Source organism: Dipodomys spectabilis, unplaced genomic scaffold (assembly GCF_019054845.1).
Source record: "Dipodomys spectabilis isolate Male_0828 unplaced genomic scaffold, ASM1905484v1 ptg000092l, whole genome shotgun sequence".
NCBI lineage: Eukaryota > Metazoa > Chordata > Mammalia > Rodentia > Heteromyidae > Dipodomys > Dipodomys spectabilis.
This window is the reverse complement of record NW_024870769.1, coordinates 10,213,980-10,234,441: the sequence shown is the minus strand read 5'-3', so window position 1 is coordinate 10,234,441 and position 20,462 is coordinate 10,213,980. Positions and strand designations below refer to the sequence as shown.

At 42.1% G+C, this 20,462-nt stretch overlaps 1 protein-coding gene across 1 annotated transcript in view; it reads left to right on the top strand.

Moving 5' to 3' along the window:
- Ddc (dopa decarboxylase) overlaps positions 1–20,462 on the top strand; it is a 101,086-nt gene that overhangs the window by 45,084 nt on the left and 35,540 nt on the right. Inside the window, exons 7-8 of the mRNA XM_042685075.1 lie at positions 12,831–12,897; positions 19,811–19,905. Coding sequence (XP_042541009.1) covers positions 12,831–12,897; positions 19,811–19,905 — 162 coding nt within the window. The remainder of the gene's footprint in view (positions 1–12,830; positions 12,898–19,810; positions 19,906–20,462) is intronic.

Here is a 20,462-nt window from a genome sequence, read left to right as displayed (position 1 = left end):
AATAAAACTTTGGAATCAGTTTGTATGTCATTGTCTACCAATATCTCAAAGAAGCTTTAGGTGAGATCACATGAACTTCTTTATGGATTAAGCTAGGAGAGCTAACCACTCAGCGATGCTAAAACTTCCTAATTATATACACGAACTGTCTCAATACTTAGATCTTTTAAAACTGCTTTCAGCTGGGCATGGATGGCTCATGCCTGTAATATTAGCTACTACTCAAGAAGCTGAGATCTGAGGATTCTGTTTGGAAGCCAGGCCTCAAGTAAAGCTTGTGGAATTCTTTTTTTTTTTTTTTTTGGTGGAATTCTTATCTCATATTAACTAACAATAAAGCTGGAAGTAGAGTTGTGGCTCCAGTGAGAGAGTACTGGCATTGAGCAGAAAAAGCACCCAGGCCCCAAGTTAAAGTCCTAGTACCAGCACAAAAGAAAATGCTTTCTTTAGAATTGTGTAGTTCTTAGGTATTTTTATTTTTGGTATTTTTTATTTTTATTTTATTTTAGGTATTTTTTAATTGTGTCGTTTTTAGGTATTTTTATTTTATTCTTAGGTTTTTTTTTTTAATGTTTACACTTAAGATTTCTTTCTAGTACCAAAGTAAATAACATTTTTATTACAACATTTTTATTAGAAATTCTTATTTTTATTACCAAAATGTAAGAACAATTAAATTTTGTCTTTTGGCTATATATCCTGTAGCTTGCAAAATTTGCTGATTAAATCTAGGAAGATTGGGTTTTGGGTTTTGGCTAATTCTTCAGAATTTTTACCTAGACAGCCATTGCAACCAAAAGAAGTTTTATTTATTCATTTCCAATTTGCATATCTTTTTAGTTTATTTTTATTATTTTAATTCTCTCATATCACACATTATGAGTTGGATCTTAAATGCCATATACGTTGAAGGCTTGTAGTAGTGTTCAGAGTTGGGGCTTTTGGGAAATCATTGGATCAAAAGAGTTCTGATTTCAGCTATGGATTAATCCACTGATGTCTTCACTATTAAATGGATCTGTAGGATGTCAGGCCTAGCTGGACAAAGTACAGGTGTTCCCTAGAATGACATATCTTGCCCCTGGTTCTCTTTTGCTCCTTCCTTTCCTTCCTTCCTCCCTTCCTTCCTTCCTTCCTTTCTTCCTTCCTTCCTTCCTTCCTTCCTTCCTTCCTTCCTTCCTTCCTTCCTTCCTTCCTTCCTTCCTTCCTTCCCTCTCCTCTTGCTTTCTCCCCTCCTTCTCTCCCTCCCTTCCTTTCTCTCTGTCTTTCTATCTGTCTCTGTCTCTTTGTCACTCCTTTCTTCCTCCCCCACCCTCTCTCCTTCTCAGTTGTCATAAGTCAAGTTGCTCTGATCTACAGGCTCTTCCTCCCCCTGCCTTACCAAAGGTGCAGAAGACAGAGCCAAATGACCATGGATACCTCTGAACCGATGAGCCCAAATCAATCTTCTCCTTTTTATATTATTTCTCTCAGGTATTTTGTCACAGTGACAGAAAGCTGACTAACACATTGACTAGACTCCTAATAAAAATGTTGAATAAAGTTGTGAGAACAGACATCCTTGCCTGGCTATTAATCTTAGCAGAAAGATGTCTCATTTCTCACCATTAAGTATGATGTTGGCAGGAGATTTTTGTAGCAGTCAGTTATGGAGTTCTGCTGTGATCTTAGTTTGCTAAGACATATTTGCTTTTTCAGCCACAGATAGATGCTAGATTTTGTCACGTGCTTTTTCTGTAGCTATTCATAGAGTTACGTTATTTTTTCTTCTTTACCTAGTTGCTATGATGTATTGTTCTTTTTCAAATTCTGAATCAACCTTTATGCCATTTGATTTCTTTTTATGCATTGTTGGGTTTAATTTGCTAATATTTTGTGGAAGAACTTTGCTCTTTCTTCATGACAAATGTAGGTTTATAGTTTCCTTTCATGGAATGTCCTTGTCTAGTTTGAACATTAGGATAACAGTCTCACAGAATGAGTTAGGAAAATTTTTTTGCTTCTATTTACTAGGAGAGATTGGAAATGTTTGCTGTGATTACTTCTTCAAATATTTGGTAGAACTCTTCATTGAACCCAACTGAGCACAGTGTTTTCTGTTTTCCCATGCTATTAATTACTAATCAGTAAAATTTTAACTGATATAACTGCAATGAGATTAGCTATTTCTCTGTGTAACTCAAGATAGACTCAAAGGATATTTGTCCATCTGTCATTAGGTTTTCAAATTTATGGTCGTTACGTACATTTATTATCCTTTAACTGTTTCTGGCATTGATAGTGATGGTTTCCATTTTCATTTTTAATGGCAGTAATTTGTGTCTTCTCTGTCTTTTCTTAGTTAACCTGGCTAAAAGTTCATTAAACTTACTGATTTTTTCTCCATTAATTCCCTTTTCTCCATTTCATCAAATAATATTTCTTTATTTTCTTCTGCTTACTTTGTATTTAACTTGCTTCTTACTGGTCTGTGAAAACAGCTTAGATTACAGATTTTAGATTGTCTGCTTTTTCTAATATAGGCTACAATGTTTTCTAAGCACTTCTTTTACTAAGTCCACAAATTTCAATGGGCTGTGTTGTTAATTTTACTGAAGTTGAAGTATTTTTAAATATCTTCTGATCTGTAGACCTACATTGTTTGATCTCTAAGAGTTTGGAGATCTTCCAGCCACCTTTTTTGTTATTCTGTCTAGTTTAATTCCATTGTGATCTGAAATCTACTTTGCAGAATGTGCATTTGTTTCCTAGTACTGGAGTTTGAACTCTGATCCTTGTGCTTGCTACGCAGGAACTCTTAGCATGAACCACATCTCTAGCCTTGGTTTTTGCTCATTATTTTTGAGATACAATGTTGCTTCTTTCCTTAGTACATGCTTAGATTATATTTGCCTATGTTAGGCTTCCTGGTAGCTAAGATAACAGGTATCTATCACAGCAAACAGCTCTCTTCATTGAGAATGTGTGTTGGGAACTTTTTTCTCTCTAGGCTAGCCTTCATTGACTATCCCAACGATCAGTCTCCCTAGTAACTAGGATTTCAAGGATAAGCCACTGTGCCTTAATATACATTCATTAAAATGTGTTGAAATGTATTTTATGGTCCAATTTGTGGCCTATTTTGGTGAATGCTTCATGCAAACTTAAGAATGTATAGTCTTTTCATACTGCATGCACTATTCTATAACTATAAATTGGATCCAGTTGATCACTGCTCCTTTTCAATTCCACTACACTCTTACCCATTTTCTGCCTATTCGATTTATCCATCTCTGATACAAAAGTGTTGATGTAAAGATATTATAAGAGTGGGTTCATCTGTTTCTTTTTGCAGTTCTATCTATCTCTGCTCCACATTTTTTTTTGGGGGGGAGGGTCGGGTTGTGAGGTCTGAACTCTGGGTCTGGGCGCTGTCCCTCAGCTCTTCAGCTCAAGGCTAGTGCTCTACCACTTGAGCCATAGGCCACTTCCGGCTTTTTTTTCTTTCTGCCTGTGTGGTGCTGAGGAATCGAACCCAGGGCCTCATGTATGCAAGGCAAACACTCTACCACTGAGCAACCTTCCCAGCCCCATGCTCCACATATTTGGATGCTTTACTGTTATGAGCATACAGTTGTAATGTTCCCTTGGAGAACTGACCCTTTTATCATTAGGTAATGATCATCTTTTGTTGTTATGTTGCCCCTGCTATGCTTTCAGCTGGATTTTCTTCTTTTTTGAAATTTAAGATAAAATTTTTTATCTTTACTGCTTTCAAGTGTACAGTACAGTGATGATAATGCACTTATATGGGAGTTGCTAATGAACACAGATCATTTACACACCATCATACATCTGAAAAGTCTGCGGTAAAACCATGGTAAGTTAGGAGCCATCTGTGTGTATGTCTGCTTAGGTATATAATGTTAGCTTTTAGACTAATAATTGCTAGTCCATTACTCTAAAAGCTAATATTATAGCCTTTCTTTGCAACTGCCTTTTTATACATATAAGAGACAAATGCATTTTTAAAATGGTTAGTTTATGTGCAACAATCACCACTCATCAATCTCCAAAACTCTTTCATCCTGCAAGACTGAAACTTTGCACCCACTACCGAATAGCTCCCTGTTCTCCATAGCCCCTGAGAACTGCCCTTCTCTGTGATGTCGATCTGTCTTTCTACTCTGCTACTACATATAAATGGACTTATGTGATATTCATCTCTGTAACACATACATAAGTTAGCCTTGTGCTTTCATGGTTCTTCTATGTTGTGAAATATACCAGAAGTGTCTTCCTTTTTAATGCAGACCAATAATGGGAGATTTGCTTCTGTCACTGCCATTTTTTTTAGTATGATTTATAAGAATTCCCCCTAGTTTCCAGAATTACTGTTTTACTTTGTGTTCACTTTATTTATTGTAACAAAATGTTTTCATTCATTTGTCATTTCCTTTTGTTATGTACAAAAAATATGACATTGCAGGGAAAAGCTATAATATTAAATTTTCAATTAATAGTTGCTATAGTTGCACACATACATAGCTGGTCCATGATATACAATTATTCAACTTATGATTTTTTTAAACTTATGACGGTTCCTAGTGGAAACCATACTCCTGATTTCGGATTTTGAATTTTGACCTTTCTATTGGTTAGTGTTTTGGTATGACTTTCTCCTGTGGTGCACTCAGAAGCAGGATCCAATCAGCTACATAGTCACAAAGATAGACAACTCATACCCTACAATGTCCCATGTGGCTAAGAGTTAATACTTCGTGGATTCAATAACTGAGTCTGTTGCCTAACTGAATGGGAAGTACAGGAGTACAGAATGACTTGCATGTTCTCCCTCCAGGGCCCAGTTAGAGGAGCCAGGCTTGTAAGAGAAGGTGACAACTTTCCTTTGATGCAAGTAGATGAAGTAGAGCTGTCTACCATGACAGTTGTGTTCACAGAAGAAACAAAATCCTGAACCACAGACAAAGATATAAGACTCATCCAAGTTGGGAGGTCTTAGTCACTAGGAATGATGCAGTGGCACATAGGGTCTACTTGAGGGTCACAGGGAGAGAGTATACCACATCCCTACCATTAAAGGTGGGGAGGAGAGAGAGGGGAGGAAGAGGAGCCCCTGAAAGGGGACTAAGGAAGAACCATCAGTGAGGTGGGGGAACCAGAACTGAAGCTGAAACTCAAGTCATAATTCTCTAAAGGCTGGAGATACATTAGTTAATTAATCATTTAACTAATTGCCAAGAGTAAGTAATTTATGATTTTCTTTGCAATAAATTTACTAGAATAACCATGGATAGTCCCTTGGACTAATGAGGGAGTGAAGAAAGGAAATAGATACCTTTCTAAAGAAGTTTTTGAGCTGGGCGCTGGTAGCTCATGCCTGTAATCCTAGCTACTCAGGAGCCTGAAATCTGAGGATCACAGTTCAAAGCCAGCCCAGGCAGAAAAGTCTGTGAGACTCTTATCTCCAATAAACCAGTAGAAAACCAGAAATGGTGCTGTGGCTCAAGCAGTAGAATGCTCACCTTGAGCTGAAGAGCTGAGGGATAGCACCCAAGCCCAGAGTTCAAGCCCCACCATGGACAAAAAAAAAAAAAGGAGTTTTTGTATGAAGCAAAGAAGAGTATATTGGGAATTTCAAGGGTATGCATTGGGGCAATGGGAAATGTGCAGAAATGAGATATTTGTGTGCAGCATCTCTTACTAGCTACATGGAGTATTGGATCCAGGATGCCTGAGGATACCAAATCTGTAGACACTCAAGTTCTCTCTATAAAATACCATAGTGTTTACATAGAATCCACAAACAACATCCTACATACTTTAAATCATCTTAATAGTACTTATGATGCCTAATTCAACATCTCCATATCTATTATGTATATATTACATATGTATTGTATGTATATTACATGATTGGACTCTGTCCAAAAAATTCATGTTTTCCTTTTGGAACTTTCAGGAACTTTTTTCCTAGGTTTTTTTTTTTTGGTAGGTCATGGGGCTTGAAATCTAGGCCCGAGTGCTGTCCCTCAGCTCTTCAGCTCAAAGCGAGCACTCTACCACTTGAGCTACAGCACCACTTCTGGTTTTCTGGTGGTTTATTGGAGATAAGAGTTTCATGGACTTTCCTGCCTGGGCTGGCTTTGATCCTCAGATCTCAGCCTCCTGAGTAGCTAAGATTACATCCTAGGTATTTTTTTGTTTGCTTGTTTATCTATTTGTTTTTTGTCAATCATGAGGCTTGAACTCAGGGCCTGGGCACTGTCCCTTAGCATTTTTTCTCAAGGTTAATGCTATACCATTTTGAGCCACTGCACCATTTTTAGTTTTCTGGTGGTTGATGAGAGAGATAAGAGTCTCACTGACTTTCCTGCCTTGTCTGGCTTTGAAATGCAGTTCTCAGATCTCAGCCTCCTAAGTAGCTAGGTTACAGGAGTGAGCTATTGGTGCCCTGCCCTAGTACTTTTTAAAATATAATTTTATTATTATTGTTATTGAAGTGTGGTTCAGAGGAGTTCTCATTTCACAATTCAGGTAATGTATACATTTCTCTTTTGGACAATGTCTCCCTTTCTTTCACTTTCCCAATTTCCTCCCTCCCATAACTGACCACAAGTTGCACAGTTCATTTTCTACATACTGTACACTGAATAACCCTAGTATTTTTAAAATCTGACTTTGGTTATGTCCCTGTGTACCAAATCCACAGATACAAAGAGGCAACTGTATTCACATGCTGGTGGATAAGAAATTCAGATACTGAAGAGAAGACTTCAGTTTCATTGAGAGAAGCAAAGTCAATTTTTTATTTTCCTAGAAAAAGATGCAGATTAATACATTGTTGTTAGAATTATACTCTAAAGGCCCAATTTACAGAAAATATTAGAGGACAACATTGTCTTTCTGCTGACAAAAGCCATAGGCATGAGCCGATCCTGTGTACTGGAGCAGAGGGAAAGCACATAATTCACCCATTTGTGCATTCATACACTCATCAAACATTTGTCAATGTATTAACATTACCTGTAGCTCACTGGCCCATGTGTTAGTCCTAGGGATATGAGAAAGTCACGATCCTTTTATTCTTGAAATGGTTTTTGGTGTGGAAGACAGATGTGTTCCGTCTTTGCACTATTCAAAGCAAACTGTGTGCATCAGCAAGGGTAATGGATGCAAACAGCTCTTTGGAGGGGATTGTGGAGCCTGTTGCTAAGATACAAGATAGAACTTGTATCCTAGAGGATGTACAGGCAGGTGCTCCCAGCACATTGTGTTTCTTGTTAAAGAAAAAGAAGATTGTGGCTCTTTGGAGATGTGAAAGAGCACTGGATATTAGAGACAATGCCATCCACTTGTTATTGTAACTGAACAGCCATGGGGTCAGACAGCTGGGATCTTTATTAATGGGGCTAGACAGGGAAGGGGTGATAGTGTAGGCATTGTCTTAGTGTGCAGTGGTTTCCTGATGGTCATACCTATGTGCATTTGTAATGACCACATGTGCCCTTCTGAGATTCAGAATGACTGCCTTTACTACATCTCCAAATTCAAGACCCACCACTAACCAGGGTTATAGTTGGCCAAGTCTGAGCCAGGAAAGATGAATCTTTGTTCATCCATCAATTAGCTAAGTCTTGTGATCAAGTTTCCCCTCCCTCCTTTTCCCCCCCGCTCCTGACAGTTTACTTTTCAAACAAGCCAGATGTAATCAGGCTCCAGACAAAGGGCAGAGCTTGTTAAGCACGTGGGTGTGAGCAGAGAGAGCTGGAGGAGGGAGCAAGGACAGTAGGGGAGGAGGTCACGTAGGTTCTGCCACCAGCGATGGCAAGGCCGCAGGCTCAGCAGACCGAGGCCTGCTCAGCCTTCTGCCCCTCTCCCCCCCCTGCACAAATGTGATTAAGCCCCTGCAGAGCACACTGAAATCAGGTTAGCGACACTGAGCAATGCTGAGCCTGGGTAATCAGAGCCCAGAGCGAGGCAGGTGCGAGGTTTAATGTGGCTTCTGAGAATTAGGACAAGCTGACTTGTAGCTCAGTGCCACGTGAACATGTCATTTAGAACACTGTTCATACATGCCCCTGCCACGTCGCCAGCCTGGATCCTACTGCCCACCCTAGCTTCCTTGGAGCTGCAAAGCACGGGGACCAGCAGTAGGCATGGCTCAAGGTACTTGATTCTCTAATTGGTAGTCCAGGGCCTGTGTGACAGGTGTGGCAAGTTAATAAGAGGTATCTAAACCCAGCATCACAGTTCCTCTGTTCCTACCCATGAGTGCTCTTGAAAAATTACCCACTTCTGCATAATTGTTCGCTTAGGCCAAGTACAAAGTAGGGGTCATGGGTGCCTCACAATGATGAATACATATGACTTAGGAACAGCTCACAGTAGCAAATGGCAAGCACTAAAAAACTGTCACCTGTTCCCCCTCTCAACCCAAGCCACTTCCAAGATAGAGGATTTATTGTTTCTCAAACAATGTTTCCCGATCACTTATGTAATTAATCTAAGAATAAAAGGCTATGTTAACCAAAAACGCATCTGAAGAAACAAGTAGTAATAATATTTTATGGACATCATTCGAGATGTTTCTATTTATGCAGAGATAAATAGAAAGCAATTTTAACAATGGGACATTTACTATGCATGTACTTTTTTTTATTGTGAAAATACCGTACAGAGGGGTTACAATTACATGTGCATGTACTTTTTTGCATGTGTCTGCTAGTACTGGGGTTTGAACTCAGAGTCTAGGTGTTGTTCCATAGCTTTTGTGCTCAAGGCTAGTGCTCTAACACTTGAGCCACAGCTGTACTTCCAACTTTTGGTGGTTAATTGGAGATAAGAGTCTCACACATGTTCATGCCTGGACTGGCTTTGAACTGCGATCCTCAGATCTCAGCCTCCTGAGTAACTAGGATTACAACCACAAGCCACTGGCACCTGGCTATGTGTACTTTTAAAAACAGAAGTTTCTACCTTAAGTTCAATTCGCATTTAGCAGCAAAAACTAGAAAATCGAAAGATTTGCTACACAACAAACATCCTTTCTAAGAAATCTGTAAAAATGAGAAAATAAAATAACCAACAATATTAATGACAAGCCATTCTACTGTTATTGTTGTTTTTTGGTTGGTGATAGGGCCTGAACAATGTCCATGAGTAATTTTGCTCAAGGTTAGTACTCTATCTCTTTGAGCCACATCTCCACATCTGATATTCTAGTGGTTAATTGGAGATAAGATTCTTACCTACTTTCCTTCCTGGGCTGGCTTGGAACTGAGATTCTCAGATTTCAGCCTCCTGAGGAGGTAGGGTTACATGCATGAGCTGTTTTTGTTTTTGTTTTCTAATATCATCTTTACTAACCTTTTCATTGCATAAACAGGTTTCTTAAACAGAACCTTTTAATAGCGAATTAAAGATCAGGATGAAATGGTAAATACTAGGGGAAGGTCACAGGTTAACTAGAATGACTCACTGTGTCAAAATGAAGCAAGCATAAAAATGCTGGATTCATGGAGTGAAGCTCCCAGGAGAGATGTGGAGAAGGGGGCTTGTGACTATAGGAAAGGGCAAAGGTAAAGGTTATTAAAGTTCACAACTGCCGCCTTCCGTACTGGGCAGGACCTATGTCCACTGCTTATAGTAGAAGGAAGCCTTATAGACCCTGGAGGGAGGGCCTGCCTTTGCCAAGCTAAGCCAGTTCCTCCAGATTCAAGGATTCAGTTATTTTATTTTGCTTTTTATTCTTATTATAAAGGTGATATACAGAGGAGTTACAGCTACATAAATCAAATAATGACTACATTTCTTTTTGGACAATGTCCTCCCTCCCCTTAGATTCAGTAATAAAATGTCTTTCCTATGCAAATAAATCAATACAAAATTCATACCCACCATCTCCAAAATTCTCCTATTCTGGGTTCCTGTCCACCTGCCCAAGTCATCCCATAGCTGGGTACCAGCCAACCATAGGCAGCTCCTACTTAGGTACCCCAGAACTCAACCAATCAATCTTAAGCCCGCTTAACTTGTCTCATCTGTAACTTCCTATGAGATCATAACAATGACTCTTAACCACATTTTCCCTCTCCCCTTGGTCTTTTGGCCTGTTACCGCTTGGTATGGCATATCCCTTCTGGGAACTGGAAATAACAAATAACCCTTATATGTATGTACGTGTCAGTACTGGGACTCAAACTCAGAGGCTCTCCCTTTCATTTGGCTTGTTGATCAAGGCTGGTGGTCTGCCACTTGAGCCATAGCTCCACCTCTGGTGAGTTAATTGGAGATAATACTCTCATGGGCTTTTGTACCTCAGATCTCAGCCTCCTGAGTAGCTAGGATTACAGGAATGAGCCACCCTGGACTAGTGTTCAACTTTCTTTATTGGCTGTTATTTCCTGGTCTGCTGGGCTCCCTACACCTGAATAATAATAAAGCCCATCCTTGAAAACAGTCTGCCTCACTGGGACCGAGGGTAGCCCCTTGGGGGCTGATTGTGCTTGGCACAGCTCAGTGATGCAAGGAGTCTACAGGGATCCAGCCAGCATCCCCTCTGGGGCTGTGTCCTATGAGTAGGCATGGGAAAACTCTGGGCCTTGGCAAAGACCTCTGTCTCTGAGAAACAGTGCCAAGAACCTCCTTCAACACAGGCCACTGTGGGAGCAGCAGTCTGGGGCAATCAGACTAGCCACCCACGGCAAACACCAGGCTACTTGGCAAGGGCACAGTGACCCTTACTGAGAGGTGAACCTGGCTTTCAGGTCAAAGGCAGGTAGTCACCAGTGAAAGGGAACCAAAAGGCCTTGCCTGGAGTTCTTCTGCGTGAATTTGTCACCGTGCAGGTTTATGTGCAGGGCCCACAGCATAGCTGGGGGCATAGTGGGGGTTTCAACAAGGCCACCCCAAATGCATCACATTTCCTACTTGTGTCACATTTGGAGAAGAAAGTTCATTATACAGACAGACATGACGTCTGCCAATCAATTTGACTCTGCTTTTGTGAACAAAGCATGTTGTTTGATCATTTGGACAGAGTTTCAAGTCAACAAATATGTTTCCACATCTATTCCACAGCCAGCAAAGTACAAATTTCCAGCAATTATGAGGAAATAACACTCAGAACCCTGGTTTCAGAAGCACCATGGACATGGAGGGAGAGACAATAATGTGTGTGAGGACCACGTGCATTATGCAGTACTGTCCCAGTGTCTTGATGTGCTCAGAGGACAAAGGGCCTCAGTTCCCCCGTTATATGACACGTAGAATGCAATACTGTTTCAAGACACCCCTTTATGTTTTCAATATCAGTATTTCATTTTTCTTTCCTTTTCTTTTTTTTTTTGTGAGTGTGTGTGCCAGTAATAAGGTTTAAACTTAGGACCTTGATATCTTGCTGCTGCTGCTTCTTCTCCTCCTCCTCCCCCTCCTCCTCCTCCTCCTCCTCCTTCTTCTTCTTCTTCTTCTTTTGCTCAAGATTCATGCTCTACCACTTCAGCCACATCTCCACCTCCAGCTTTTTCCTGGTTCATTGGAGATAAGAATCTCACAACTATGTCTGCTTGGGCTGGCTTCAAACCTAGATCTCAGCCTCCTGAGTAACTAAGATTACAGGTGTGAGCCATGGGTGGCTGGCTCAGTAATGCCTTTTCTTGAATCTTTGAAAGGTTAAAGTTAATCCTTGGGATTTGTATCATTACAGAGTCCAATTAAAACTAGTGAAAGTCACTGTTGGACCCCATTGGGTGTAATCTTAACTAACCCTCAAGTATGTTCTCAAAGGATCTTTCCACGCTGTCCAGGGCCATCCCAACCTTGCTGGAGTGTGTATCACTTTAAGATGTGTTGGTTCTGTCTTCTGCCTAAGTACCCCCCCCCCCCACATACACATAAGCACAGACAAAATACACACATACACAAACACACAAACACACCCTAAAGTAGGAAAATAAAAACCCAGGTTCTTACTTCATGGTAGGAAGTATATACTTATATTCAATGGAAATATTTAATCAATTAGAAGTCAGAAAAACCTTATTCATGAAAATTTATTATCACACATGGTTTTTTATCAAGTCTGCCAAAAAAAACCCAATCAATCAAACAAAGAAATTTCAAAAACAAGGAAAACTGAACAATTTTATGTGGAGAAGCCCTTTGTCCTCTCTTGACATCAGTTCTGATTAAATTTGTCCGCAGTTGGGTTTAAATTGTTATGTGACTTTACTGAGCATTTCCCAGCCCTTAATTTTGTGAAAATGTCATATGCCTCCTTAAAAGCAAATGGGATCCAAAAGCCTGGTGAAAGTTATGGCATTTTTTCCAAGCCAAAAGGGTCTAAAAATTTGAGATATGTTGAAGGATAACAATGTCTGTAGCAGAAGATGCGTGGTGAGAAGTGAAGCCAGTATCTGCAGCGCAGCACCGAACTCTGCAACCTGAGTTTTGGTAGCTTCTCCTCAAGGGTGATCACCTTGAATCCTATCCCTTGGATACCAAAGGTCAACTTCACAAGAATACCTGTACATGTGGTTAAATGCTTCATTCTGTCCAGAGGCGCCATTCATGAGAAGTGTGTTGGGAGTTCTCTATTTCTAACCTCCTAGTTCAAGTTTTTGTCCATAGATTCATTTATTAGGATTCTTTTGCCTGAGGATTAAATGTGTTTCTACTCCGTGTAGATTTTCATGGAACATGTTGCTGAACACCTGACCTCAGAAAGTGGCTCTGTGTGTGTGTGTGTGTGTGTGTGTGTGTGTGTAGCCTACAACACCAATTAACATACATATAGAGGATTAAACTTTCACTTGTTTTTTATTCTCCAGGTAGTTGCTACTCTAGGGACTACATCTTGCTGTTCTTTCGACAACCTCTTAGAAGTGGGTCCTATCTGTAAGTACTTCATTCAATTTTTCACTAGGGACGAGGTTTTTACAACTAGAGAAATTGGCAAACCTTTCTATTTGAGCTGTCCTCCTACTCATTCCATTGATATTATAGTAACCGTCCAAACTCTTTTTATGTGATGACAAAACCGCATTGACATCAATTCCCATTTTGGGGGGGGGGGGTTTGGTGGTAGTTTGGTGAGATTTGAACTTTGGACCTTGTACTTGCTAGGCTGGGATGATACCACTGAGGTAACCTGTAGCCCCCCTTTCTAAACACGTTGGGCTAGTGAAAGACCAGCTTTAATTATGCCAACACACTATTTCTAAGGGGGGAAAATGTCCCAAACAATATCACAGTGATATGAAACTGCAAGCCATGTTGGCAATAAACTCTTGAAAATATTAGAGAACTACCCCCACACACATAGGTGTTACACATGTACCATTTCCACCAGACATGAGAACTACCTTTTTAAAAAGAATTTAGTCTTGGGCTGGGAAGGTGGCTCAATGGTAGAGTGTTTGCTTTGCATGCATGAGGCCCTGGGTTCGATTCCTCAGCACCACATAAGCAGGAAAAAAAAAGCCACAAGTAGCACTGTGGCTCAAGTGGTAGAGCGCTAGCCTTGAGCTGAAGAGCTGAGGGACAGCGCCCAGGCCCAGAGTTCAGGCCCCACGACTGACAACAAAAAAAATTAAGTCTTTTGGCATATCCCTTCAAAATCTTACTAGGAATTGCAGTGATGTGCTATATAAGGAAGGTGAACCACTTACAGGCTGGGAGATGCCGTAGTCTGGATATATCAGACTGTGTACACTATCATCTTGATGTACCTTGATGTAGAACCAAGATTTGTATGAATCTGCCCTATAACATTTAAAAAATGACAGCAAATTGAATGACACATTTTTCAGGGCTGATCCCAATGTCAGGCAACCTGTTACTGTACAGACTCAGTTAAGCAAATGGTGATTTAGCCAAAGAATCCATTCAAAGCTGGTTCTCTTCTTCTTCAGATGATTTCCTGGTTCAAATTCACCTCCTCCATCCCTTAGTCAGTTCACTTGGGTTTTTCATGGAGGCTAGCTTTCTGTGTTTTCAAGCACCAATAGTGGCTGTGTTTCTCCAGTATGATCTTTAATGTGAGACTCTGGGAACTCAGATTTGTCTTTTTAGACAAGAGAATTCCCCTTGGGCACCAGAGACACCCCAACCCATGAAACTCCTCCTTCTCTATTCCTTAGAAATGTGAAAGCTCCAGGTAGAACTGTCCAGAATCTGTCTCTCAGACCACACACCCATAGCTGTGCCAGACATGAAGCTACCTGTTTGGCATTTGGCTCCATTCTCAATCTGCATGAGCCACACAAGTCTCTTCTCAGGAGTGACCCTCATCTCCTTGCCAACAGCTGGCAAAGTGGACTGTGGGTCCTGTAGCATGATGGCAGAGGACTAGTCTTTGGTGACTTAGAAGCTATGACTCAGTCCAGACCCAGATGTGTACCTTAAATTCTCAGCTTCTTTTTCCCTACGTGAAAATAAGAGAGAAAAGCATCCCTCTTCATGGGAAAATAACATTCTCCTTGCAGGATGGCTTGGAGATGAGTTAATGCAGGGCCAAATATCACTTATGTTGCAAGAGATGGATGCTACTCATCTGCTATCTGCTATAAGAAAAGCCGTGGGCACAGACCTGCCATTCTCCCATGATTCTGCTCTACCTGATACATACACGTATCTGTAATTATGACTTGCTGGAGATGGCTGCACACAGTGTTGAAGAGACACAGAAGTGGCTGGCTGCTGCACGATTGTGCTATTGGCCTCATTAGCTACAACCCTTTGCCAGATGAGTCTAGCAATTTGAAGTCCCTCTGACTCACATATCAGGCTAAGGACTGAATGTCCTGGCCAGCAGCCGGCTGATGTAATTCCCAAGGGCTTTTGGATTTAAAGGGCTGAGCTCTTCTGCCAGATAGAGCCCAAGAGACTGCAGCCCCCTGAGTCCAGTGCCAAATGCCCAAGGGAGCGAGGCGATGACAGCCAGTGGGTGGCCACTGCCATTCAGAGTACCCTAATGATGGCCACTCAGGCCAGCCTGATGTTCTGAGCTCCCTTTTAGTGGTGGACTTAGGGACTGTGGGTAGACTCTGACCTGTACTGTGTTTGGACTGTGTTTGGATTTAAGCCCAGAGTTTGCTTCTGGGGCTGTGGTGGGCGATATGATGGACAAATGCCAAAACTCTTTCATTGATGGCTGGCATTGAAACATGGGGATGGCACACTAACCTTTGGTAGTCTCTTTTTTACACACATTCCCTCTATAAACTTTTTATTTAACTATAGTCAAACAGTATCACTTACTACTAAGAAGTTCAAACAGAGAATCCTGAGCTGACCTTATCCAACAGGAAAATGGAAATAATCTGTTGCAGTAATGCACTCATCATCCATTGATGAAATGATTTTCTTCAGATTTTTCCTTTGGAAAGTACAGGTGAATTTTAATCCTTTTGAAAATTATTCTCAATAATCCAAGATACTTGGGAAGAAGAGATCAGAGACATCAAGGTTCAAAGGCAGCCTGGACAAAAAATTAATGCAACGCCATCTCAACAAACCTGTCAGTGTGGTGGTGGGATGTAGAAGGAGGAAGATCAGGGTCCAAAGTCAGCCCTGGGGAAAAAAAATCAAGACCACAATCAGAAAAACAAGTAAAGTACAAAAGGAGCTGGGACATAGATCAAGTGGTAGAGCATCTGTCTATCAAGCACAAAGTTCTGAGTTCAAATCCCAGTATGACAAAACACGAAAAAAGAAAAAGAAAAAAAAATATTCCCCCCAGAGCAGTCATTAGCCAGGACACTTGGGCTGGTCCCTTATAAGGGAAGGTATTCTTGAGATGAGGAGGAGGTACAACTGGATTATTGAGGGCAGGTAGTATCTAAGAGTGCAAGCAGGGAAACTGAGGATAAGGTCCTGGCTAAACAAGGGAGATGGATTCTAACTCTTGGGAAAGAGTGTGGTTCTGGCCAGACTGAAGGCCAGGAGGGAGACAGGAGAGGGGTAACCAGGCCTGTTGCTGCCATCTGAAGTGTGAACAGATACTGGCTGCTGGAGGCCAGGACTGTGGAGGCTGCCTCTACCCTCTCATGCCTCTCAGCCTGACATCTGTGCTAGGTGTGCACCTGGCACAGGCGATGCTCAGTGGTGACCATGGGGTCTATGTCCACCTGACTGCAAGTGTACAGAGGTGTGAGTTGGCTGGAAGAAAAAGTGTGCTCCTACTTGGTCACCTATTAGATTGGGAGCCCAGAGCAAGGATGCTGGCTTCCTCATGGGATCAAGAGAAGCTCATACAGAGGCCATCCATCTCCAGGAGGGAGGAGGGGCACCTGTAATTTTTCTTCAAGCTGATCTTGAGTGTGGAGGGAGAATACAGTTTCCCCCAGATGCCCTGGTTCTGGCTTCTTTTGTTGTGATATCTATTACAAACTTCAGAGCTCCCTCGAATGCCTTCATTTCAGTCATCTGCTACAAGACTAAAAACAACTCTGCTCACACAGTCCAACAAAATAAGCCAGGAAATGGGTACTCACAATGAGAGGTAAAATCAAGGGAATGAAGAGAAGAAGGTGGGGAGAAAGCAGTCATAAAATTCAAGGCATACTGGGTGATGGTGGCTCACGCCTATAATCCTAGCTACTCAGGAGGCTAAAATCTGGGAATTGTGGTTAGCAATGATAGTCCATAAGACTCTTATCTCCAATTAACTACCAAAAAGCTGGAGTGGCTCAAGTTGTAAAATGGGGACAAGCGCCCCAAATTAAAGCCCTAAGGCCAGCATACACACACACACACACACACACACACACCACGCACACACACACACACACACACACGCACACACATCCAAGTGCATTATCCTACAAAATTAAGAAAATTGAGAGAAGGCTAGGAACAAATGGAGGAGAATAATGAGAGGAGTGACAATAATCAAGATGCATTGTCTTCATAAACTGGTTTGCTGAATGGCCACTCTCTGTACCATTCTGATAGATAATAATTTTTTTAAAATTCAGCAAAGGGAGTGGGCTGGGAGATGCATGGGTAGCTCCTGGTGTCCTCTTCTCTGGAATCATGAGGGGTGATCTAACCGTCTGGTCAGATGTGTGACCTGGGTAGGTTCACTTCACCAACAGGCCAGTTCATTTGATAAGGTTTTTATCAGGGCTGGAGCCCACTCAGCCTGTGTGGCTCCATGCTGACTTCTATCCCTAGCCCCACATAATACCTTCAGTAATCAAGTCCCTCAGAGGTCAGGACTGAAACAGCATGGTCCCATCGTAAATCACAGCCTTAGACTGTCTGGGGCCAAAGCATTTTACAAAGGTACTTAAATCAGACAGGATGTCCCAGGGTCCCAGAGGTCAGCTCTTTGGAACCAGGGCAAAGGTTAGACCTTTTAGGGGTAAATTTGATTCTTGAAGGCAGACTTTCTATCTGATGAAAATTTCCCTTCTCCCCCGAGGCTGCTTGGTCTTTTCCCACCCATTGTCCCCCTCCTTGGTGTCTAATTCATTCTAGAGTGGCCTGGGCAGAATTCTTGTTCTGAATCTGCTGCTACAAGCCAGCTTACTGTCCTCTAGATGGTCTGGCTCCATCTCTGTGACACTGAGCTGTGGTGGCCGTTGGTTTTTTTCTCTTTGTACATCCCAGCCTTATTTCCTCTCAAGGGTGGTGTTTATGGGGTGGGTAACGGGAGTAGAGGGGGTGGGGGAAGGGGGGAGAGAAGATCCCCAGTCCCTTCCAAATCTCTCCTTTTATCTCCCAAGCAGGACTAGCATTTTTCTTGACTTGCTTTCCCCTTCGGGCTCAGGGGTTTTCTCCATCTTTCCTTTCTTCAACCAGTGTGAATTAAACACAAACATTTGCATCTATCAAATTCTACTGAAGGACCTCCATCAGGAAAGGAAAACCTATCACTGAAAAATGTGTGTGGGCCAAACAGGCCCATGAAAATCACAACAATCACCTTCTTTTTGTTCATTTGGGCTTCTATAAGAAAATATCATAGAACGGGCAGCTTATCAACAACAGGAAATTATTACCCACATTCTCTTGGCTGGAGGTTCAAGATCAAGGCACTGATAAATATGGTGCATAGTGGAGATTGAAGATCCATGTCTGTGCTATTCCAGGGGAGAAGACATGGAAAAAATATTACTGGGTCTCTTTTAGGAAGGTCCTAATCACATTTCAGCCTGATCACCTAATTACCTCCAAAAGCCCCAGTTCCCATCACCTAGGAGTGGTTTTGATAAAACAAATTCATATCAAAGCCTGTCCTATCCTATAATACAGGAGGTAGGAGCTATTTATTTACCTTTTTGCCAAGGGCTATTTCGATATTTATAACGTCATTCTCAGGCTATACAAAATTTATCAATACAGGCAGATGGGCAGCTGACAAGCACATGTGGTAGTCCTGTGCTGGTAGCTCAAACCTGTAATGCTAGCTCTTCAGGAGGCTGGGATCTGTGGATTGCAGCAGTTTAAAGCCAGCCTTGGCAGAAAAGTACTAGAGTCTCTTACCTCCAGTTAGCCACCCAAAAGTCAGAAGTGGAAGTGTAACTCAAGGGATAGAGCACCAGCCTTGAGCAAAAAAAAGGGCAAGAAGGCTCAAAACCCAGGGCCTGAACCCCATCCCACAGAAAGAAAGAAAGAGAAAGGAAGGAAGGAAGGAAGGGAGGGAGGGAGGGAGGGAGGGAGGGAGGAAGGGAGGAAGGAAGGAAGGAAGGAAAGAAAGAAAAGCAAGCAAGCTGGGAATCCCCTACCCCATATTAAAGGAATATGAAGTATCTATGGATCCCACCACATACCTGAGCTGTGCATGAATGGGCATCCTATTATTCTCCAGTGATTTCCCCAGCATCACCCTAAGGCTTTCTCCATGCCTCACCCATTTGGTGTCATATGAACCCCAAGTGGGATTGACTCAGAAAGGTGTTGTTGATCTTTGACATCTTCACTGGCTTGAGGTAACAGAGGCCTCTCCTGCACCATGGGCCTTTTTTGTTGTTGTTATTGGTCATGGGCCTTGAACTCTGGGCTTGGGTGCTGTCCCTGCGCTCTTTAGCTCGAGGTGAGCACTCTACTGCTTGAACCACAGTGCCACTTCCAGTTTTCTAGTGGTTTATTGGAGATAAGAGTCTCATGGACTTTCCTGCCCAGCCTGGCTTTGAACCATGATCCTCAGATCTCAGCCTCCTGAGTAGCTAGAATTACAGGCATGAGCCACCAGCGCCCAGCCACCATAGGTCTTTTATGTGCCCCAGTATGATGGCACCCAGAGTCTGGGAGCACATATGACCTTGATCCAACTGAAAATTTTAATTCTAAAGGTCAAGTTCAATGTCTTTTATATCTTTTATCAGCAGTCAGAATGACTCATCCCTTCTTATATCACATGATTAATGAACAACATGTGTGGAAAAATCAAGGACTATATCCACTGATCTAAACCGAGGCAGACACTGAACCATATGACATGTGGCACTGTCCACATGTGCCTAGGGTACTCCTCCTTCAGTTCTTATCTACCACAGGACTGTATCAGGTGCCTGCGGCCATGGAAATCACAGGTATTTCTCACTGACTGTCCTGAGTGCCATGTTAGTCATACTATGAATATTACCTAAGTTATTACTTGAAGCTATGGATGCCACTTTCATCTCCATTTTGCCTATAAATCAAATGAGGCTCAGAGGAGATGGATGAGGTCCTACAGCTGCTGAGCAGTTAGAGCAGGAGTTGAATCCAGATCTGTCCATAGTTGGGAGCTTGCTTATACAGAATACTCCCTCCAGGCCCCAAAGGAAGGTGTGAACTCAGCAGTTGCTTCTGGCTTTAGGTAACAAGGAGCACCTGTGGCTTCACATCGACGCTGCATATGCTGGCAGCGCCTTCATCTGCCCTGAGTTCCGGCATCTACTGAATGGAGTAGAGGTGGGTGCTTTTAACTCTGTGTGTGTGTGTGTGTGTGTGTGTGTGTGTGTTGCTGGAGATCCCGCATTGTCCTCATGCATATAAAGTAAGAACTTTACTACTGAGCTACCCCCAACCCAATATCATTAAAATATTACTATATCAGTGACTTCTCTGTAAGAATCACAAGAATGCAGGTGCCATTGACTCACCCCTGTCACCCTAGCTACTTAGGAGGTTGAGAGCTGAGGATCCTGGTTCAAAGCCATCCTGAGCAGGAAAGTCTGCGAGAAAGTTATCTCCAATTAAGTACCAAAAAAGCTGGAAGTAGAACTGTGGCTGAAGTGGTAGAGCACTAATCTTGAGCAAGAAAAACTCAGGGACAGAGTTTAGGCCATGAGTTCAAGCCTCAGGACTAGTGCGCGCGCGCACACACACACACACACACACACTCACACACACTCAATCACTCAAGGAAGTGAGGAAATGGAGGCATAATTTAAGTGGTAGTCAGTTGTGAACAAAAATAGCTAAGCCCGTGAGTTCAAGCTCCAATACCCAAACAAAAAGAAGGGGGA